At 48.9% G+C, this 22,892-nt stretch overlaps 1 protein-coding gene across 1 annotated transcript in view; it reads right to left on the minus strand.

Annotated features, from left to right (window-relative positions):
- ZNF638 (zinc finger protein 638) overlaps nucleotides 1-22,892 on the minus strand; it is a 37,849-nt gene that overhangs the window by 2,974 nt on the left and 11,983 nt on the right. The window contains exons 8-24 of the mRNA XM_029286428.1: nucleotides 22,261-22,392; nucleotides 21,777-21,835; nucleotides 21,599-21,660; nucleotides 19,148-19,861; nucleotides 18,373-18,422; nucleotides 18,102-18,233; nucleotides 17,770-17,895; nucleotides 16,810-16,851; nucleotides 15,850-15,990; nucleotides 14,523-14,648; nucleotides 13,984-14,033; nucleotides 8,856-10,191; nucleotides 8,277-8,330; nucleotides 5,970-7,110; nucleotides 5,807-5,881; nucleotides 4,263-4,352; nucleotides 2,051-2,169 (exon numbers count right to left, since the gene is read on the minus strand). Coding sequence (XP_029142261.1) covers nucleotides 2,051-2,169; nucleotides 4,263-4,352; nucleotides 5,807-5,881; nucleotides 5,970-7,110; nucleotides 8,277-8,330; nucleotides 8,856-10,191; nucleotides 13,984-14,033; nucleotides 14,523-14,648; nucleotides 15,850-15,990; nucleotides 16,810-16,851; nucleotides 17,770-17,895; nucleotides 18,102-18,233; nucleotides 18,373-18,422; nucleotides 19,148-19,861; nucleotides 21,599-21,660; nucleotides 21,777-21,835; nucleotides 22,261-22,392 — 4,449 coding nt within the window. The remainder of the gene's footprint in view (nucleotides 1-2,050; nucleotides 2,170-4,262; nucleotides 4,353-5,806; nucleotides 5,882-5,969; nucleotides 7,111-8,276; nucleotides 8,331-8,855; nucleotides 10,192-13,983; nucleotides 14,034-14,522; nucleotides 14,649-15,849; nucleotides 15,991-16,809; nucleotides 16,852-17,769; nucleotides 17,896-18,101; nucleotides 18,234-18,372; nucleotides 18,423-19,147; nucleotides 19,862-21,598; nucleotides 21,661-21,776; nucleotides 21,836-22,260; nucleotides 22,393-22,892) is intronic.

Here is a 22,892-nt window from a genome sequence, read left to right on the forward strand (position 1 = left end):
CCAGCATGGCTCAGCTTGGAAACCTCTCCCTTTCCCCTCAGCATGGCTGGCTCAGGAATTCTGGGAGTTGAAGTCCACCAGTCATAAAAGAGCCAAGGTTGCCTACCCCTGGACTAGGACTAGGCCGCTTTATGACTCGTGGACTTCAACTCCCAGAATTCCTGAGCCAGCATGGCTCAGCTTGGAAACCTCTCCCTTTCCCCTCAGCGTGGCTGGCTCAGGAATTCTGGGAGTTGAAGTCCACCAGTCATAAAAGAGCCATGGTTGCCTACCCCTGCCCAAATGCCTGAATTTTGATCACGTGACCGTGAAGTAAAAATATTTAAATATTTAAACCAGGGGTAGGCAACCTTGGCTCTTTTATGACTCGTGGACTTCAACTCCCAGAATTCCTGAGCCAGCATGGCTCAGCTTGGAAACCTCTCCCTTTCCCCTCAGCATGGCTGGCTCAGGAATTCTGGGAGTTGAAGTCCACCAGTCATAAAAGAGCCAAGGTTGCCTACCCCTGGACCAGGCTGTCCCAAGGCCTACCTTTCAGCTGGCTCGCCACCTTCGGCTTCTCTGCGGACTCTACTTTCCTTTGTTTAGGTTCCGGCGGTTCACCCTCGGATTCCATCCGATCTGCAACAGGGAAATTCTGATTAGCAAGTAGGGTATAACTGACCCCTGGGCTGCCCGTCGTGCCACACGCTTTGCATACATTGCTTGTATCTGAGGAGTAGCTGCCCGCCCGCCCGCCTGTAGCAGATGACCAGGCTGAGCCCGAGGGAGGGATCAAGTGGATCGAGTCCCTTCATATCCACAAGTGATCCAAGCCCAGGCCACTGGACTTGAATCCCACTGAATCTTACCTACGGCCAATTTGTCACATTTCAGATTCTTTTGTGTGTGTGTGTTTTTAAAGAAAATTTGATTGATTTTCTAGTTTTACATTTAAATATTTGAAAAGCAACGTACATACATAATTCCATAACATAATTCCATAACGTACAAATCTCTTTAGTACAGATCTGTAAACGATTGCATTAAATGTTTCCTCTTTTCCCCTTGGTATATTTACCGTCTCGTATTCGAATTAATACAATTCTTATGATATGGATTAAATAAATAAAAAAATAACGTTTCGGATTCTGGTAGAGTGCAGGTAATAAACCTGTCTGTTTGAACTGCCGTGGCTGCTGAATCCCTGCCTCTCCTTCGCTTGCTTCTCTCCAACTTCAGATTTATTTATGTATTTATTTATTTGGAGAATGCACGTGGCCGCCCACTCACTCTCGGTGACTCTGGGCGGCTTAACAAAAAATAAAAAACCTCATATACGACAATAAAAACAATAAAAAAAAACTCTGCGCTGGCGACAGCAATCCGTCAAGCAAGCCACCTGATGGACTCCCTCCCACTCTGGGGTCAACAGACCGGTGGGCAGAACCCGGTCTTCAAGGGCCTTGCGAAAGAGTGTCAAAAGTGGGGGCCAGGCCAATCTCTGCGGGGATGAAGTTCACAGGGAGGGAGCCACCACGGAGAAGGCCCTTCTCCTGGGTCCCGCCAGATGGACCTCCTCAAGAGAGGGGACTCATTACGTCCCCTTGCCTCCTTGCTCTAATGGGTCAGGGGGATACAACTGGGAAATGAGGGTCCCTCAAAAAACAGGGAGGGAGCCACTACGGAGAAGGCCCTTCTCCTGGGTCCCACCAGATGGACCTCCTCAAGAGAGGGGACCCATGGGGACTTCCGGTGGGACGGCGCGCCGATGGCGGCTCTTTTCGGAGCCGTCCGCTTGGGAAGGCGTCAGAGCCAGCATGAACAGCGGTCAGCAGCTGTTCAGCGGCTTGGAACCTTGTGCCCCGGGAGAAGGGGTCGAGGTGAGTACTCCTGGATAGGAGTAGAGTCCCAAAGGCTCTCCCTTTATCTCGGGAGAGCNGGATCCTGGGGAAGGGACCCCCTGGACACTGGCCAAGAGCCCAGCCGGCCCTGCAGGGAACGCGGGGTTTACGCTCGGTTGAGGAAGTGGCCCTGCGCCTCAGTTTCCCCCCTGGGGCCCCTTTGCTACCTCCATATTCTGCTGGTGAAGCTGAGACAGGCAGTGGCTCTTCATGGATTCTTCGAACACGCAGAAGCAGGAGCAGATCTGGCAGAAGTAGCCCGCTTTGGGGACCAGGAAATCTAAATCTAGATTTAGAAGGCGACCGACAAAAAGAAATTATAGTGTGACAAAAGACCATTTTAGTGCATCCTTTCAGCTACTGTTTGTTTGTCTGTTTATTCGTTAAGTCTGCTGGCTGCCCATCTCATCACAACAGCGCAAGAAGTGCCTGGACCCTTGTTTTCACCTCCCCCCCCTAGCTTTTCTTGTTGGCAATTATCACCAACAGTTATTCCCTAAACCAAAGGTCGGCAACCTGCGGCTCCGGAGCCGCATGTGGCTCTTTGAGCCTTCCCCTGCGGCTTGCAGCCTCCTCTGCCATTTGCAGAGAGAGACAGAGACAGAGAGAGGCACTTGCGCTTCCCTTCCCTTCCCTTCCCTTCCCGTCCCTTCTCTCTCTCTCTCTCTCTCTCTCTCTCTCTCTCTCTCTCTCTCTGTGTGTGTGTGTTTGTATGTGTGTGTAAAAAAGAGAGTGGCCTCACCCTCTTCGACAAGCCGACAAGCTTACTGGGTGGGGCTCCTGCCTAAGCTGCATCTCTGCAGGAAGCAGGAAGGGCAGGAGAGAGCTAGCTAGCCCAGCTCTGCTGGCTCAGGAATTCTGGGAGTTGAAGTCCACGAGTCATAAAAGAGCCCAGGTTGCCTACCCCTGAGCTTGCTGGAGAACAGCTTGAAGCCAGCTTGCCAGGTGAGCAGAAGATTGGAGAGAGGGAGGGGGGAGAGAAAGAGAGAGGGGGAGAGGAAAGAGAGAAAGAGGAAAGAGAAAAGAGAGAGAGAGGGAGAGGAAAGAGAGAGAGAGAGAGAGAGAAAAAGAGGGGGGAGAAACAGAGAGAGAGAAAGAAAGAGTGTGGGGGAAGAGGACTGGCAGACCAAGGGCAGAAAGAGAGGGAGAGAGAGGGAGGGAGACCCTTTTGACATCTAAAATGAAGATAACACTGCATATATCCTTTTTTTACCTTTATGTTATATGTCAATCTCTCTCTCTCTCTCTCTCTCTCTCTCTCTCTCTCTCTCTCTCTCTCTCTCTCTCTCTCTCTCTCTCTCTCTATCTACCTACCTACCTACCTACCTACCTATCTATCTATCTATCTATCTATCTATCTATCCAGTGGTGGGATTGAAATATGTGAACAACCAGTTCTATCTATCTATCTATCTATCTATCTATCTATCTATCTATCTATCTATCTATCTATCTATCTATCTATCTATCTATCCATCCATCCATCCATCCATCCATCCATCCATCCATCCATCCTTCCAGTGGTGGGATTGAAATATGCGAACAACCTATATCTGTCTGTCTGTCTGTCTGTCTGTCTGTCTGTCTACCTACCTACCTACCTTATAATAAAGGTAAAAAAGGATATATGCAGCGTTATCTTCATTTTAGATATCCAAAGGGTTTTGCGGCTCCCAGTGTTTTGTTTTCGGTGGGAAACGGGTCCAAGTGGCTCTTTGAGGGTTTCGGGTTGCCTACCCCTGCCCTAAACCAAGAAATAGGCAAAGCATCCTTCTCTCTCCATTTCTGCTTCCTGGCCTCGGCGTTTGGGGGAGCTGTCTTAGAGCACCCCAACCGCCTACGGTCTTTGAAGTGGGGGGGGGGAGGCACCCAGAAAACCTGCCCTGACAGCTCAGACATTCAAAGTACGGTGAAGACAGACGAGCAGAGATGAAACCATTCTCTCTGCGAGCGACCTCCGCCGAACACAAGGAAGACTTTCAGACTAGTCCAGGGGTAGGCAACCTTGGCTCTTTTATGACTGGTGGACTTCAACTCCCAGAATTCCTGAGCCAGCTGTGCTGGCTCAGGAATTCTGGGAGTTGAAGTCCACCAGTCATAAAAGAGCCAAGGTTGCCTACCCCTGCCCAAATGCCTGAATTTTGATCACGTGACCGTGAAGTAAAAATATTTAAATATTTAAACCAGGGGTCTTCAAACTTGGCTCTTTTATGACTGGTGGACTTCAACTCCCAGAATTCCTGAGCCAGCGTGGCTCAGCTTGGAAACCTCTCCCTTTCCCCTCAGCGTGGCTGGCTCAGGAATTCTGGGAGTTGAAGTCCACCAGTCATAAAAGAGCCAAGGTGGCCTACCCCTGGACCAGGCTGTCCCAAGGCCTACCTTTCAGCTGGCTCGCCACCTTCGGCTTCTCTGCGGACTCTACTTTCCTTTGTTTAGGTTCCGGCGGTTCACCCTCGGATTCCATCCGATCTGCAACAGGGAAATTCTGATTAGCAAGTAGGGTATAACTGACCCCTGGGCTGCCCATCGTGCCACACGCTTTGCATACATTGCTTGTATCTGAGGAGTAGCTGCCCGCCCGCCCGCCTGTAGCAGATGACCAGGCTGAGCCCGAGGGAGGGATCAAGTGGATCGAGTCCCTTCATATCCACAAGTGATCCAAGCCCAGGCCACTGGACTTGAATCCCACTGAATCTTACCTACGGCCAATTTGTCACATTTCAGATTCTTTTGTGTGTGTGTGTTTTTAAAGAAAATTTGATTGATTTTCTAGTTTTACATTTAAATATTTGAAAAGCAACGTACATACATAATTCCATAACATAATTCCATAGCATACAAATCTCTTTAGTACAGATCTGTAAACGATTGCATTAAATGTTTCCTCTCTTTTCCCCTTGGTATATTTACCGTCTCGTATTCGAATTAATACAATTCTTATGATATGGATTAAATAAATAAAAAAATAACGTTTCGGATTCTGGTAGAGTGCAGGTAATAAACCTGTCTGTTTGAACTGCCGTGGCTGCTGAATCCCTGCCTCTCCTTCGCTTGCTTCTCTCCAACTTCAGATTTATTTATGTATTTATTTATTTGGAGAATGCACGTGGCCGCCCACTCACTCTCGGTGACTCTGGGCGGCTTAACAAAAAATAAAAAACCCCATATACGACAATAAAAACAATAAAAAAAAACTCTGCGCTGGCGACAGCAATCCGTCAAGCAAGCCACCTGATGGACTCCCTCCCACTCTGGGGTCAACAGACCGGTGGGCAGAACCCGGTCTTCAAGGGCCTTGCGAAAGAGTGTCAAAAGTGGGGGCCAGGCCAATCTCTGCGGGGATGAAGTTCACAGGGAGGGAGCCACCACGGAGAAGGCCCTTCTCCTGGGTCCCGCCAGATGGACCTCCTCAAGAGAGGGGACTCATTACGTCCCCTGCCTCCTTGCTCTAATGGGTCAGGGGGATACAACTGGGAAATGAGGGTCCCTCAAAAAACAGGGAGGGAGCCACTACGGAGAAGGCCCTTCTCCTGGGTCCCACCAGATGGACCTCCTCAAGAGAGGGGACCCATGACATTCTCTGCCTCCTTGCTCTAGTGGGTCAGGGGGATACAACTGGGAAATGAAGTCACTCAAATAACAGGGAGGGAGCCACCACGGAGAAGGCCCTTCTCCTGTGTCCCGCCAGATGGACCTCAAGAGAGGGGACCCATAACATTCCCTGCCTCCTTGCTCTAGTGGGCCAGGGGGATACAACTGGGAAACAAGGGTCCTTCAAATAACAGGGAGGGAGCCACCACAGAGAAGGCCCTTCTCCTGGGTCCCGCCAGATGGATCTCCTCAAGAGAGGGGACCCGTAACGTCCCCTGCCTCCCCGTTCTGGCGGGCCAGGGGGATGTCACTGGGAAAAGAGGCACCCTTACCGAGCGACTGCTGCTCCTCCTGCGAACCGCTCCTCTTGCTGCTAGAAGACTGCTCCTTCTGGTTCGCAACCGGCTCTGCCAAGAGAAGGGGCACGTTTAGGTTCTCGCTCTGCTCACCGGGCGGTTCGCTGCTGCCCGTTATCGGGGCCGATCCCCTTCCTACCTGTCGGCGGACCTGAATCGGATTCCGCTACTGGGTCTGTCTGCTCCACGCCTCGTCCTTCCTCTTCTTCTTTAGACTCCAGCTCAGCCTTTTCCCTACCGAGGTCTACCTCCTCTTCTGCTTTGGGGCTCTCACTTGGAGGATCCTCCGGCGGCTCTACCGACGTCTCCTCTTCCGGCAGCTCATCGCAAACGCTCTGCTTTGGCTTCGGCAAGGGGGCGGCCGGAATTTTAAAGTTTTCTAATTTGGCAGAAAACGGGACGTCCCGGTCAGCTCCTTCCTCCGGTGCGGTTTTGGTGGCTTCTTTCAATTTCCTGCCGGTGGAGGGGCCAGGTTTCTCTTCCTCTTCCTCCTCTTCGCTGCCCACCTCGTCCACGGTGACAAAGCTGAACTCTTCCTTCAGGCGGTTGAAGTCTTCCAGGAAGTCCTCGTCTTCTTCGGTCACCTCGTCTAGGGTCACCAAGGGCTGGTCGTCGCTGTCCTCGTGAATCTCGTCCACCGTGACTAAAGCGCTGGGGTCCTCTGGGATCTGGGAGGAGAGAAAATCCCCAGCGGGCTCTGCCTCGGCCTTCCCCTCTTCCTGGCATTTGAGCATCTCCTCGTCCTTGAAGTGGGAAGGCTCGTTCAGGGGAAGCTCTTCCACTTCTCCGACCTCGTCCACCGTCAACAAAGGCTCCGTTTTCAAGTCCGGCTCGCTCTCCCCGGAGGCGAAAGGTTCCTTGGGCATCTCCTGCGGAGCAACGTCCTCTTGCTCGGAGATCTCGTCCAGGGTCACCAGCGACTGGGGGTCTTTCATATCCTCGTCGATCAGCTCCTCCTCTTCGTTGACTTCGTCCACCGTGACCAGACCCTGGTCGTCGGTCATGGCTTCCAGGTTCAGCAGCTCCACCTGGCCCATCCCGCCTTCGTCTTCTCCGATTTCATCCAAGGTCACGAAGGAGACCTCGGTCTCGGCCTCGGCCGCCGCCACCGCCTTGGCTTTCTTTCTCTTGGAGCTTGGCTCACCGGGAAGGCTCTTCTTCGGCGGGTCCTTCCTTTTGCCCCTTACGGGGTTCCTCCGAGGCTGGGGAGACTCCACTTCATCGACAACTTCGTCCATGGTAACAAACTCGTCCAAATTAAATGGGAAAAGCTCCTCCTCCTAAAAAAAGGAGAGAAAAAAGGGGGGGTGGGAAAGCCAGAGTTTTACACCATTCGATATTTGTAAACGACGTAGACACACACACCTGATTGTGGTAGATATTAAAAGTAAAGACAAAGGAAAAAGGAAGTATGATGGAAACACAGGGGATGCTTTAGGACAGGCGTAGGCAACTATGACAACTTTACTACCTGTGGACTTCAACTCCCAGAATTCCACAGGAGGTGAAGTTGCCACACTTTGCCCACCCTGGCTTTCCAAGGCGATCTGGAACGAAGGAGATCTTTCACAGGTTCAAAGAGGCATATAAGCCGCTTGCTTGTCATTTTCCGAGTCTGTTTCTCTCACTATTCATTTATGACATTTGTGTCCACATTTTAATAGTCAAGAGCCAAGTTAAGGGGTCACGGCTCAAAACAGGGAGATCCAAGTTCTGCCTTGGGTGTGACACCAACTGGGGGACCTTGGGCCAGTCCCTCTCGCTCAGCCCTAGGAAGGAGGAAATGGCAAACCGCTTGGAAAAAAAACCTGGGCCAGAAAACGGCAGGAGTCAAGACTGACTTGCAGGCTCCCCTCTCCCAAAAATTAATTGCTAAAAAACAACTCCGGAGTAGGATATGCACAGTTCTGGGCAAGTCACTTCCACCCAACTGTCACAATTCACATCTCAGGAAAAATGTTTTCCCTAGAAGTCGCTAACAGTGAAGTTAAAAGAGTAGGGGATCCTTAATTATTAATCGCCGAGTTAATAATTTGGACTCAGTTTTGGGAAGTTTAGGGCAGGGGTCTTCCAACTTGGCCCTTTGATGACTTGTGGACTTCAACTCCCAGAATTCCTCAGCCAGGCACGCTGGCTGAGGAATTCTGGGAGTTGAAGTCCACTCCTCTTAAAGTCTGTATCAGGGGTCTTCAAACTTGGCCCTTTTGTAACTTGTGGACTTCAACTCCCAGAATTCGACTGAGGAATTCTGGGAGTTGAAGTCCACCAGTCATCAAAGGGCCAAGTTTGAAGACCCCTGGTTTAGGCATATAGTCAGTAACTCCTTTAAAAAGATAGCTGGGGAATTCCAGCCCACCATCTTCAAGTTTGGATTCCCCGGCCCTAAAGTCATTCCCATGTTATCGATACCCTGGGTTACAGGACCCGTGTTCATTGGCTTGCTTACCTCTTTGGGTTTGGGAGTGCTTTTCGAGGCTCTGGTATTTCTCCCAGCAGACACCTGGGGAGGAGAAATTGAAAAGATGGTGAGCGATTAAGGCCGTGTGGCCTTGCGGGCACAATTCACCAGCAGCTCAGAGAAAGCGGTATTCTTTTACACGCCACAAGTTGAAACCAGGCCAATCGTTTCTAAGACCCGAGGACTCAGCGCTCCAACGGCTTTTATGGGTAACTTATCTGACTCCGGGATGGTCGAGTCTACGCGAAGCAGTCGGGATGCCTCACGAGAAGCCGCACCTCGCAAACAGGGGAATCTCAGGAACCGCCGTGGAAGGAAGGAAGGCAGGAACAAACACACACACCGCGTGTCCGCTCGGAAACTGCACTGCGAAGAGCCGGCTCTTTCCTCCCTTCCGCCAAACGAGTCCAGAGTCAAGCGTTTCCAAACGCACCTCCCCGCCGGCACGGCGTGCATGGCGCTACCGGACGCAGCCGCGTACAGGGGCAGGGAGGGGACGGGGACTCGCTCAAGGTCTGGAAGAAGCGTCAAGGTTAGGGGCCAGCCAGTGCTTTATCCCCTCCTCACCTTATTGCCGCCGGCATCCCGCTTGAGGGTGGAGGATCTACTTTCTGGCTCCCGGCTCTGCTTCGGACTCCCCTTGGTCTCCGCCGGGGGGTCCTTCTCTTGCTGCGAGGAGCTCTTCCCAGGGCCTAACGCAACCACCACCACCGAACTCGTGCTTAGCTTAGATTTGGCGCTATCTGGGCCGACGCCGGACCGAACGTTCGCGGGCCTTTGCTGAATCGGCTGTTTCGGCGACGGCGTCTTCTCAGCCGGCCCTTGGCTCTTGGGGACCGGCTTGCCGGCCGGCTTCTCCTCTTTCCTTCGAGCCGGAAGTCTCGACGCCTTGGGTGGGTTCGAAGCCTTCGGGGCCGTTTTGCCGGCCTCCGGGTTGGCTGCCGTCTCTGCCTCCGGCGTGCTCGCTTTGCCAGATTCCTGGGCTTCGGTTTGTCCCGGCCCTTTACCCTGCGGTGTCTTTGGCACAACGTGCTCAGGATGCTGCACCTTGGCGCTCTCTCCTGGGGTCTCTTCTGGTTGTCTGACTTCTTCGGCGCTCAACAGCAGGTTTTCGGGGAGCTTCTCCAGGCTTACTTCAACCCTGGCCAACTGCAGCTGAAACTTTTCCTTTAGGTTTTCCTTCGTTTCCGCCCCCGCCGGCTTGGCTGCTACCTCCACCTTCGCCCGAGAGGCGGCAGGGAGGCCCCCCGACTCTTCCTCCGTCTTCCCTTGAACCTTGGGGGCTGGCGTTTCTGCCGGCCCCACGGCGGCTTCAGTACGATCTGCTTCTGGAGACGTGGGCCTGTCCTTGGACAGCGTCTCTGCGCTTGGCGTTTCCTCCAGGGCGGCTTCTGTAGGGCCCGGCCCCAGGTTTGTACTTGTGCCTTCTTCCGCGGCTGAGGCAGAGAGGGCTCTGGGGGCTCCTTCTTTCGAGGCAGCGGGCGCTTCTTCCGCTTTCCCAGGAAGAGGAGCTGTTTCCTCCTTTGCCTTCTCTCCATCCGAGGGAGAGGCCTTTCTCGGCAATTCCTGGTCAGAGTGATCAGTCCCTTTTTCTTCCTTTTTCACAGCGGAGGTCAAAGCACGGGTGTCTTCAGCTTGCCTTTCCGACGACTCCAAATCCTCGCCGGCGCTCGGAATCCCGAGCCCAAACTCTTCCTTTAACGCTTTCGAGTCTTCTGCCGAGTCTTCGGTCTTCAGGGGCTGGGGAGCTCCTGCCCCTACCGCCTTCTGGCTATCCAGGTGCTCCGTCTCTGTATCTGGAATAGCCTCTGAGTCAGAGCCGCGGTCTTCCGTGGCCTCCGTGGGAGGAACGGCCGATGGGTGCACCACTCCTGATCCTTCGGGAATTGTTTTCAAGTCAGGGCTAAATGTATTTAAAAAAACAGAAGAGATCAAGCTAGGTTGAGAACGCCACAGTTATTAATTACCTCTCGGGGCCAAAGGGCCGGGATCTCCTGAAGCAGGATGGCTTAGGGTGGGGAGGTCTTAACTTGTCTACTACCCTCGGTGTAAGCCTGGGTGAAACGCTCCTTTCTAAGTTACCTACCATTGTGGCAGGCAACTTAAGGGGTTCTTTGAAGCTCACTATGGAAATGCTGAAGATGAGAACTTGGCAGGTGGGGGGGAAAAAAAACATACAAACACACAGAGAACTTGTGCTGAGGTTGTGAGTGAGTTATTTAAACTGAAAACAGAAATATTAATAGTTTTGTCCCGAAGGAACCAAAATGAGCCAGGACACTTCCACGGGGAATGGAAATATCCACATGCAAAAAGGCTGTGCTTGAGTTTGTTCCACGTGACTAACAGCTCCCAAGGAAATCTGAATGACAAGACAAAGTACACACAGGAATTTACACAGGGAATTTTTCAAAAACGTAAGCAGTTTCAACAGCTCTGGGCTGAGAGTACATCTTGTTTATTCGTTTTCCAACTGTTTTCAGCCAAACAAATGCCTTCTGGAAATCTATAAGGAGATCTTCCATTTCCCTCCCTCCTTCCCCCTCCCCTTTGGGACAATCATATGGCATTATCTACGATTTCAAGGATAGGGTCTTTAAATCCAGCTTGGATTATTTAGAAAAGGGGGCTGGAGTTTCAATATCACTACAACGGATGATGACAGGACCACCAAAACTGGATCATGGACAGGAATTGTCATTCGTAGGGCCGACACAAGGAACACAAAGCAACAGAATAGCAGGCAATTGTGGGGGGGGGACTCAAGTTGTCCTCAGAATCAGTAAGAGAAATAGGAATGTACTAATTGCAAACTTTCCAGGCCTTTGTCGACACGGGAAAAGTTGTCATAATCTTCTGCCCAAAAAAAATAAAATAAAATGATAGTGGGCAGAGCCCTGCAAAGCAGGCCCAATTTTAGAAGATCAAGATTTTGTCGTTGACAGAGGCTGAGAAACTGGGGTCTTTCAAATGAGGACTGGCTTTTCCAACAGCCAGAAAAGAAGAAGAAACGATGAAAAACAGAAGGATGGAATGAAGAGCAGAAATCAGACTGACCCCATTCCGAACAAACTTACTCAAGATTAAATCAAAAACCTCTTTAGGCTTAGGCTGGGACTTTTGAGCTGAGCTCCTCCATTCAATGGTATCGATCTTCTAGAGGCATAGCATTCAATCCTGAGATATATCTTTCCCAAATATCTTAGGTAACTGTACAGGTGGAAAGGGGCTGTAAGACAGTGTTAACTATAAATAAGGTTTCTAAACAAAAGATTTTTCAAGATGAGTGTAAAATCCCCTTCCCTTTTTTTGCTTTTCATCAATCAAAATAAATTACACTGAATTTCTTTTCCTGCTGGAAAAAGGATGAAGAAGTTTGTTCACAGCCCATTCAATCATCTCCTTAATCAAAGAGGGTTATTACTCATAGGCAACCTACCAAAAATATTTCAAATAGCTTTCGAGGAATACGGGAATTGGACTTAATTCACTTGGGAGCAGAAGAATGCTATTTTAAGACGAGGGGGAGGAAAAAAAAACCCTTGGTAGTCTGGATGCCTCAGAAATCCAAAAGCTTTTGATATAACGGAGGACAACAAAACAAGGATTCGTAAGCGAGAAAAAAAGGTAACGTGTTGGGAGAAATATGGAAAAATCGGGAAATAAAAATAAAGCTGCAGAAACGTGACAAGTCCTCTTGATTTCAGGCAGCGTTAAAAGAGCTTATTCCGCAGTCGGGTTCAGACACTATTGAGGAACTGAACGAAAAGGACAATCCAGTTTGGAAGTCAAAGGACAGCATCCAACTTAACAGAGTAACGGAGCTGGGAGGGACCTTGGAGGTCTTCTAGTCCAGCCCCCTGCTCAGGCAGGAGAGCCTAGACCGTTTCAGACAGGTGGCAGTCCAGTCTCTTCTTAAAAGCCTCCAGTGATGGAGCACTCGTTCTTTTTTCTCCACTTGAAATTCAGCTACTGTTCGGCCATTTTGATCTGCTTTCTTTTGGAAGAGGGGGGGGAGGGGAAAAGTTGAGAGAGAGAGAGAGAGAGAGAGAGAGAGAGAGAGAGAGAGAGAGAGAGAAGAGAGAGAGAGAGAGATGGAACAGAACAAAATATTCAGGACAGCTGCCAGGTCCTCTCATTGAGAAGAGGGTCTGCTCACGTTTGCATCACCTGTCGTTAACGGCCGGCAAATGCTGGAAAAGTTTCATCAAGCCTGCCTGATCAGCTGCAAAGATATAAATATGGTTTCCCCAAATACTATTGATAAGAACGAGGCACAAGAAAAATGAGCTTTCTTTCTGCGTTTCTTGTAGCTTGGGAAGTTTTCTTGCTTTCATCTCTATCAGTATAAGAAGCACCATTTATAACAGGATGTCCACCTTTGGCCACTTGAAGACCTGTGGACTTCAACTCCCAGAATTCCCCAGCCAGGTCTTCAAGTGGCTACGGCTGGACACCCCTGCTTTATAAGTTAACACAGAGTTTCTTCCATTTTAAAATGAAATGTCTGAAAAAAATAATTTAGAAAGTAACACCTTGGAGCATCTAACAGCCGCACTGCTCCCTCCCTTTGACAGGACAGGTAGAAAAAGACAAAATAAAACACGGAGCTGTTTATGAAGAGTCACCCTGGAGTGCCCCCCGTTTCACCCAGAAATTCAAACGTTTTCTGATGGGAAGAGACCACCGTGCCCATGCCAGTCTTCTCCATAGGCAACGTGCAGAGACCACCAACAACTCAAGAGGCTGGATGTGTATAAGTAAGTACTCTAAAAACAGTATTTTATTAGTTGCAATAAAATGAAATAAAATACACAAAGCCTGCTCCAGGTCTACATCATTATATAGTTAGCGAACACCACGGATATCGTTTCCAAAGGTTCTGGTTGCCTAAAGTACATTTATTTTAAAGGTGTATCTACAATATATATATATATAGATAGATAGATAGATAGATAGGTAAATTATATTCATGTGTCTAGAGTCAGCTAGGGAAGAGATGGGTTTGGGGTTACAAAGGCCGTTTTGAAAGGAAAATATCCCTTCATCGTGCATTAAAATATCTTTGCTCCTTTACTGGTCTATTTATAAATATGTAAATGAAGTCCCAATACAGCCATTTGAATTTTGTGTTGCCTCTCCGTGGTTTGTCCTGTTTCAACCCCAGAACGTAATTTAGCACTTTGTTTGCACATTTTAGAGGCTGTGACCTCCTGGGTCACATATCCCAGGTCCCAAGCCAACCAACTCAGAAAAATGAACCACGTTAACAGAAGGTGTGAAAAGGCACCAGGATTTAAAAAGCACTGGCCCTCAAAAATACAGGTCGGATACCCGCAACGATTATAGGTGCTGGTGTCACTCCTCGGGGCTCCTGTGTGTCCCAGGAATAAAAGACAACTGAGACCGATGGACGGATCTACATGCATGCATGCATGCATTCAAAAACCCATTTATTCTTTCAACTGCTGTGGTTTCATGCCAGGTCCAGAATGGGGGAAAGGAATGAGGGAAGTGGCAGGGATCGGTTCTAAAAAGCCAGAAGTCAAGGCTTCGCACAAAAGGGGAAAATGAGAATTATGTTTGTTTCGTATTTCAATCTCTTGCATCCCATCCCCACACCTATCCCCCCCTCTCTCTCTCTCACACACACACACACACACACACCCACTTGGGATATCAATGAAAAAAATACCTCTCTTGGCTTGCTTCTTGCTTTTTCACTTCTTTTCTTACAGCATCGGCCTGTTAAAAAAAGTTCAGCTTTTTGATATGCAAGAAACAATATCACAATGTGACTGCCTAAACCTACACCAGGGGTGTCAAACCCGCAACGTCACGTGACGTGTCGCGGCTTTTTCCCCACTGCCGGCAATGGGAGTGGGCACGGTTACGGCATGACGCATCCGGCAGTTTGACACCCGTGGCCTAAACGCAAAAGCTGGAAAATCATTGTTAAGTTTTTACAAGTCCTGGTTATAAATTCTGCAGGCTACACTCCCTTCTACCCTAATTTGCAGCCCTGCTCAGAGGGTGAATTTCCAGACAGCTGTTTCTCAATCATCCTTCACCTGGCAACAACAACAACAACAACAAAAAACCCTTAGCTCTTGTACGCCAACAGGTTGTCATTAAAAATCACAAGCATCCTCAGTATTCAGAACCATCCTGGATATTGTAAGGGCTGCAAACTAATTCAAAACTCAAGAGGCCAAATAAATGAAGAGGACTTACAGCTGCAGGTTCTATTCTGGGCGAGCGTGAGATCGTCAGCTGGACTTCTCCCAAACTGTAGGGATACCTCCTTAAGAAGCGGCACATGGAGGCTGCTGACTCAGCGCTGTTCAGCTGGAGAACCGCCTTCAAAATTCACAAAGGGCAGAAAATCAACACGGGAGCCTCTGGGCTTGTGGCAGAAGCGGCGTTTCTTCAAGGGGAACCTGGAAGGGGGCAGCTGCCTTCCCACCAGCCCCTTGAAAGGAAGACTTTGTGGGAATCTGAGGGGGTCCACCTATTCTCCAAAGCGCCTGAAGGTAGGACAAGAAGCAAGGGATGGAAACTGACCAAGGAGAGAAGCAACCTGGAACTAAGGAGAAACTTCCTGACAGTGAGAACAATTAACCAGTGGAACCACCTGCCTCCAGAAGCAGTGAATGCTCCAACACTGGAAGTTTTTAAGAAGAGACTGGACAGCCATTTGTCTGAAATGGTATAGGGTTTCCTGCCTGAGCAGGGGTTTGGCCTAGATGACCTCCAAGGTCCCTTCCAACTTTTTTATTATTATTATTATTGTGGATCATCGCACAGTCAGCCAGATGTTCAGACTGAATTTGGCATTTTGTCTACCTATCGAATCCTTACCAAGGACCTGGGATGATGATGATGATGATGATGATGATGATGATATTATTATTATTATTATTATTATTATTATTATTATTATTATTATTATTATCATCATCATCTCACAACCGTTCATTTAGTGACCGTTGGAAGTTGTAACAACACTGACAAAAAGGGACTCGGGGCCCTTTTTCACACTTATGACTGTTGCAGCAAAATTTGGACACTTGTATTTATGAGGCTTGCAGTGGCCCAGGGCCAGGTGATCCCCTTTTGCGACCTTCTGACACGCAAAGTCAACAACCGGTCACTAACCACTGCAGTGATCCACTTAACAACTGCAAGAAAGGTCGTAAAATGGGACGAAACTCACTTATCATAACTGTCTGGCTTAGCAACGGGCTAAGTCCCCTGCTGAGGACTACCTCTAGCGATTTGTCAAGTTATGGCTATCCTTTAAGGGCTACCACCTCTGGTGTGGTCAGGCACAAAAGAGCAGGCCCACGCCTGTTTATTGCTAGGAGCCCAGGCACGGGAATCTTCCCAACTCAGGGCTGGCCCCTGCTTGGAGTTAGATATGGACCAACGGAACGGAAGGGTTAGGGCTGGCTACGTGGGGATCCTAGGCTGAGGCCCCTTCTTCACTCCGCTCCCAGGCTCTGCCCTCCTTTCTCCCACAGACGTTGGGGGCTCCCGCTTCGTAGAAAGCAAAGATCACCTTGTTCTTATTAGTGATCACCATGTAGTGATCCACTCGTCCGAAGCGGAGGCCGACGCAAAGGATTTCAAGCTCGGAGTAGCCGTCGTCTGGCAGGTTCCCCAGATGCACAAACTGGGTGTAGAGCGACTCCGTGTTCACCTGGTGGAAAGGAAAGGCAAGCACACAAAAGTGGGCCGGGGGTCCTTAATTCGAGTCAACGGATCCTTTGGAAGACTCCTCCTCAGTTTAACCACAAGCCCAACCTATTTTGCGCCTTCTTCCTTGGAAGCACAGGGCTCAAGGGGAATCTGCCTCTTCTCCCAACTCTTTTCCATGATTAAAGCCGTTATTGTGGTTTTTTGTTGTTGTTAGTTGCGAAGTCGTGTCTGACCCATGGCAACCCCATGGACCACGTTCCTCCAGGCCTTCCTGTCCTCTTCCATCTTCTGGAGTCCATTGAAGCTCATGCCTACTGCTTCAGTGACTCCATCCAGCCACCTCCTTCTCTGTCGCCCCCTTCTTCTCTTGCCCTCCATCTTTCCCAGCATCAGGCTCTTCTCCAGGGAGTCCTTCCTTCTCATTAGGTGGCCAAAGGACTTGAGTTTCAACTTCAGGATCTGGCCTTCTCAAGAGCAGTTGGGGTTGATCTCCTCTTGGACTGACTGGTTTGAACACCTTGGTTGTCATCACACAATTACTTATGAAGTGGTACTAAGGCCGAAGACACTCTACACTACACTGTCCACCTTAAATCGGGATGCTAGTTTCCTGCTGCCTGTATCCTCAACATGCAGCGTTCTTGGACAATTACGTTTTTAATCAATGCTTTCCAGACACATCCATTCTTCACAGGAGACGGGCTATTTCACAGTCCCCCCCCCAAAAAAAAATCTGTTTTGCTATTTTTGTAACCCCTTTCTCTACCCCAAGGGCCCAGACTGAGTAACAACATATTAAGGGACAATTCTGGTTACTTACGTCTGGATTGGCATCTTTAATCATCGCAGTAAATATCAGTTCCTAAAAAGAAAGGGCCAAGAAAATTTAGGCAATTAGAAAATGGTGTTTATCAATTTACAAAGTCTCCCTTAATCACCCATCTTCTGCTGGCAATCTTCTTAATTTGTCAACTCCCGGGTCCAATTCAGGGTGCTGGCTGTCACCTTCAAAGCCCTACTTGACCTGGGACTAGGTTCTTTGAAGGACCATCTTTTCCCAGTTCCATCCACCTGACCCACCAGAGTGGGGAGGCAGGGGATGTTCCAAGTCCCCCAAGAAGGGCCTTGTCCGTGGTGGCTCCCTCCCTGTAGAACAGTGGTTCTCAACCTTTTTAATGCCGCGACCCCAACTGGTCGTAAATCGAGGACTAAACCGGTCATAAGCCGAGGACTAAACCGGTCGTAAGTCAAGGACTAAACCGGTCGTAAGTCGAGGTCGTAAGTCCCTCTCACTCACTTTCCCATTTTCCTGTGACATAGTCTACTCCCCAAGAGTATAACCACAATGTACAATTGACGAAAGAAGCCAAGAAGTGTTCCTGGACGATCAGGAGCCACCAAACAATTCTGTCCTCTTCAGTTGTTGCAATTCACTACGCCTAGCTAGCTATTTAGGAGCAGGGAGGGAGCTGGGTAACAAAGAAACTTCTAGTTCTGCCTTCCCCAACCTAGTAATTTTATTGATGTAAAGCAGGGGTAGGCAACCTTGGCTCTTTTATGACTCGTGGACTTCAACTCCCAGAATTCCTGAGCCAGCCCTGCTGGCTCAGGAATTCTGGGAGTTGAAGTCCACGAGTCATAAAAGAGCCAAGGTTGCCTACCCCTGATGTAAATTATTAGCCACTTTTTTAAAAAATTTATTCTTTAACAAACGTTTAAGAACAGTTGCCTTGGGGCAAGATGGCCGGCAAATAAATGTAATAAATAAAATTTCACTGACCTCATTTAGATCCTTCAGCTCAGGGACCAGAGAAATGCAAAGCTGGTTCCTTTCCACCCACATTGGGAAGCAGGTATAAAACTTCACCATGGAATCTGCAGATTTGCGACTCATTTCTATGTATGCCTTTTTTAAATAAAATAAAATAAAATAACAGTAAGAAACTGTTATCAATGACCGGAACCCAAATGATTTCTTAGTTCCAAATGTTGGCACTGGGTGGAAAAATGCATCATTCCCAATCATTAATTAATAAAGAATGAACGAACGAATCAAATATATTTCCCCCCCCCCCCGGCTCTTCTAACACCCTGTAACAGATTGTTCAGTACCTTCTTATGCGAAGACACAATTAAAATATCTTTCACTTTCCCAAAGGGCTTGGTTAAGTTTCGGATCTCCTCCAGACTCAGCCCGGCCTCGGGGAAACTGGAGATCATCACGACACACATCTCTTCTGCATCCTGGGGAAACGGAAACGGCGAATCGGAATCTTTATTGGGCAGGTTTAACATTCCCCTGCCGTTTCCCGCTTCCCACCCCGAGGACCCACCCAGCGGTGGGACTTTCCAACCGCTCTGAAGAAGGAGGAGAGAAAGTTACCTTGACGGCAGATTCCACCACTTCAGGACTCTCCACCGCTTCTGACTTATCTGCAATTTATTTTTTTTAAAGAATTTTTTTTTAAAAAAAAAATTAAACAATCCTTACTGGTTGAAGAGTTACTCGGGAGAGCTATCAAGATTCCTCGGGGGAGCAGGAACTCATATTGTATATTGTGCCCATTCTATAGCTGTGTTGTTGTTGTTTTGCTCAACCGTAGCAATTTGAAGGCGTGTGGACTTCAACTCCCAGAATTCCCCAGCCAGCATGGCTGGCTGGGGAATTCTGGGAGCTGAAGTCCACGTATCTTAAAAGTGCCCGATGTTCAGAAACGCAGCTCTACAGACTTGTGTTTGTTCACCTTCACACCCTTTTAACATGGATGGACTTCAATTCCCACAACTGCCGGCTAGGAAAGTCTGGGAGCTGGAAGTCCACGCACCTTCCAAATTGCCAAGGAAGAAAACCACGTTCACAGATGCCCCTCTCTCCCACTCCCACAGAAAATGACTTGCCTGCCCACACACCCCGCTACCACCCTATCCACCGTTCCCGTGGAACGGTGTCCCACACCTGCCAACCGCATCTCTTCCCGCAGGGACTGGCGTCTTGGCGCCCACTGCTGCCCACCTTGCCCCTCCCGTCAAGGGAGAGGGGTCCCAGTCGTGCCCACCTTGAGGGGGCTACAGAGACAACCTTAGGGACCAGCTGGGAAGCACCCTAAGAGAACTGGGAAGTTGCAGCTGGCATCTGCCCACAGTGGAGGAAAGGATACCTGGGGCTTCCGCTGGCTTGCTGGGCTCCTTGGCCTGAGATTCTCCGGCGGCTTGGCTGCTCTCGCCAGCGTTCGGCTCCTTCGGAGACTCCTTGGACTCTGCTACTTTCTTCACCTTCACTGGTTCTTTGGCGTCCTTTGAGTCCCCCCCTTTCTTGGGCTCTGCAGCCTTCTTGGCCTTGGGGGGCTCGCTGGCCTTCTTGTTTTCTAGCACCTTCTTGGCCTTCAGGGATTCCTTGGCCTTGGGATCCGTGCCCTTCTTGGCCTTGACGGGTTCTTTCGCTTTGGATTCTCCCGTTTTCTTGCCCTTCAGCCCCCCCTCTTTGTCCTTGCTCTTTGGCCCCCCCTCTTTGTCCTTGCTCTTTGGCCCCCCCTCTTTGTCCTTGCTCTTTGGCCCCCCTTCTTTGTCCTTGCCCTTCGGGCCCCCTTCTTTGTCCTTGCTCTTCGGGCCCCCTTCTTTGTCCTTGGGGTCTGCGAGCTTCTTGGTCTTCAGAGGCTCTTTGGCCTTGGGGTCGACCGGTTTGGCCGGCTCCGCCACCTTTTTCGCCTTGGGGGGGATTTTCCCCTCTTCCGAGGGTGCGGCCTCTGTGGTGTTGTTTTGTTTTACGGCTGCTGCGGTGGGTTTCTTGGCCTCTGTCGTTTTCTTGGGTTTCACGGCGGCCTTGGGCTCCCCGCTCTTTACAACTTTCCCAGGTTTCTTCGTATCGGTTTTTGCTGTGGTCAGATAAAAGCACCGGCTGTTAGGGTGACACAGATTCCTGGGAACACGCCACGCAATCGTTGTTTTTCAAACACGGCAACTTTTTAAGATGCGTAGGCTGGAGGATTCTGGGAACTGAAAGTCCAGGCGGCTTACCAAGTTGCCATGTTTGAAGAAAGATTGCATGAAATCTACCGATGGGATGCCTGGGCAGATTAAAGATGAAAATATCCACCCTAAAAACGTTAACATGCCAGTCAGAGGGAGATGCAAGCTGGAAGTAGTAAGGAGGAATTTCCTGACAATGAGAACGATTAATCAGTGAAGCAGCTTGCCTCCTGGAGTTGTGGGTGCTCCATCGCTGAAGATTTTAGAGAAGAGACTGGACAGCCATTTGTCCAGAATGGTATAGGGCAGGGGTAGGCAACCTTGGCTCTTTTATGACTCGTGGACTTCAACTCCCAGAATTCCTGAGCCAGCATGGCTCAGCTTGGAAACCTCTCCCTTTTCCCTGAGCATGGCTGGCTCAGGAATTCTGGGAGTTGAAGTCCACCAGTCATAAAAGAGCCAAGGTTGCCTGCCCCTGGTCTAGGATCTCCTCCCTTGGGCTGGAAGTTGGACTAGAACAGTGGTTTTTAACCTTTTTGAACGAATCGCCCCTTGAGCCAATGAGGAAGTTGTCATCACCCCCCTCCCCCAACATAACCTCTCAATCACAACATAGGAAATAATTCTTCAATTTATGCAAACCCTTTTTTTGTTTTCTTTAAAATTGTCATCAGGACATATCGATGCAAATAATTTATTTCCAGTCTTTTTCCCATATTCTGGCTAATGGCGAGCCACTGTATGGGGTAGAGGCTGCTGCGCAATGCGCATGAAGATAAGCGATGCATCTTCACATATGTACGGCTTTCTGTACTGAAGCTAGCTGGAGGAACATTTGAAAACACAATTCAATCCGCTAATAGCAAGTGATCTGATGTTTTTGTACGACAGATATACAGCGATTCACTGTACGAAAAAGTCTCAAAAGTGTCCCCAAAACTTCTCGCTCCATCGCCCCCATATTGCCCCCATATTGCCCCCTTTTCGTTCCTTCGCCCCCCTGAAAAACGAAATCGTTCCCTGGGGGGCGATATCGCCCAGGTTAAGAACCACTGGACTAGAAGACCTCCAAGGTCCCTCCCAGTCTTATCAATCTATGATTTTATTACCAACTACAAATAATCAAACATCAGCAAAATGAACCCCTTCTGCAATCGTTGGCCACTTTGTATTGATCCCAAAAGTCTTATCCTCTAGCACTAATTGTATGAATCACCACTCTGCAGGATCGCTCTCCCCAGGGACAGTTCCTAACAACTGGGCTGCTGGTCTGATCTCCGAGCTTGGCGATGTGGCTGCAAACATTTCAGCTCCATTCCAATGTGTGTGTGTGTGTGTGTGTGTGTGTGTGTGTGTCCCCTCTTCAGTGAAGAGGTTGCTCCCCCAAATGAAGCCACATCGCCAAGCTCGGAGATCAAATCAACAGCCCAACTTATCATGCCAAGCTCCTAATATCCAAACACATCTCGGTTCCTAACGATCTCTGCGCAGCCCCCCTTTTGTTTCAGCCCCTTTCCAAGCAGCCCCTCGTCACCAAACTGCCTGGTTGGGGTTTAAGAAAATATCACGATACTTGGGGTTGAAGATTCAGGAAAACACACAGGCACATAGAAGAGAATAGCTTAAAAAATGAAAAAACTCACAGGCGGCAGAGACTAGGGTGTCTTTACTCTTCATCTTTACCGTAGATGCAACCGGCTCTTTCCTAAAAAGAAGAAAATAACAGTTGGGATTCATTTCCATCCACCCTCCGGGATGGAGCCCATCCGTCCACAAGTCGCCCGGGAGCATTTGGGAGTCCGGAGTAGCTCATTGTCTTACTTATTATTCAGGGCAGGATCCTTGACATTCTGCGCGACTTTCTTCTCGTTTCCTTTGCTCTGAAAATTAAAAGGGACGTTTAGGCTCTGCAAAAAAATGTGGCTCCTTGTTTTGTATTTAATAAAGTAGTGTTTTGAGAAGGTGTCCCTTGATTTTTGCCAAACACACACACACACAAAGTATCTCACCTATTCAAAAACCAACTCTTGGGTTTTTGACAGCTAAACCAAAGTATCTCTCTCTACACCAGGTGTAGGCAACGGTGGCCCCTTTACAACCTGTGGACTTTCACGCTGGCTCAGGAATTCTGGGAGTTGGAAGTCCACAGGTTGTAAAGGTTTGCCCACCCCTGCTCTATACACACAGTCCTCGGCTTACAAACCCAACTGAGCCCAACATTTCTATTGTTAAGCAAGACAGGTGAGTCCCCCCACCCCATTTTACAACTTCTCTTGCCACAACAGATCTCTCTCTCTCTGCTTACCTGAGTAGAAGCCACTTTGGGTTTTTCTGCAACACTTATCTTCACGTGCTTGCCATTAATAAGGACGGGAGACGTTTCGTTGAATTTGACAGCTGCTATGACTGCTTCCTTGTAGTTCATTTCAAGATAAGCCTAAGAAAACAAAGGTTTTTTTTAATTTAAGATCCTGCCTGTATTTTATTTCAGTTACGTACTAGCTTTCGATTCAAAGGACAGAGAGAACTAGCAATAATTAAAATGCAGCATACAAACATTAAAGACCAGTCAAAGTGAGAATTATTGATCAAGAAAAAAAAAGAAAATATAAAACCAGTATCTAAGATATTAAAACTGTAACAAGAAACAGCTAAAATAATAACAACCATGGTGTCCTTGCTGCTGTCTGTGCTTGGCTGTTTTCTTGCAGATATTTCAGTTACCCAACTAGGTCACGTCGTCAGCGCAAGGACCATTCTTGCTTCCGTTATCTTCAATTGTTTTGGTTATTTCTTACCTCTTTTTGTATTTTGCATAACACTGCTTATCCTGAAAGCGAACAGTCTACTGGCAACAAACAGAAACTTAACCTTGAATTTTCCTGTGGTAATACAACCATTCAAACAAAGCCACCCAAATGTGTCTTTGCAAAAAAA

This window comes from Protobothrops mucrosquamatus, unplaced genomic scaffold (genome assembly GCF_001527695.2).
Source record: "Protobothrops mucrosquamatus isolate PMUCROS unplaced genomic scaffold, P.Mucros_1.0 scaffold3630, whole genome shotgun sequence".
Taxonomy (NCBI): domain Eukaryota; kingdom Metazoa; phylum Chordata; class Lepidosauria; order Squamata; family Viperidae; genus Protobothrops; species Protobothrops mucrosquamatus.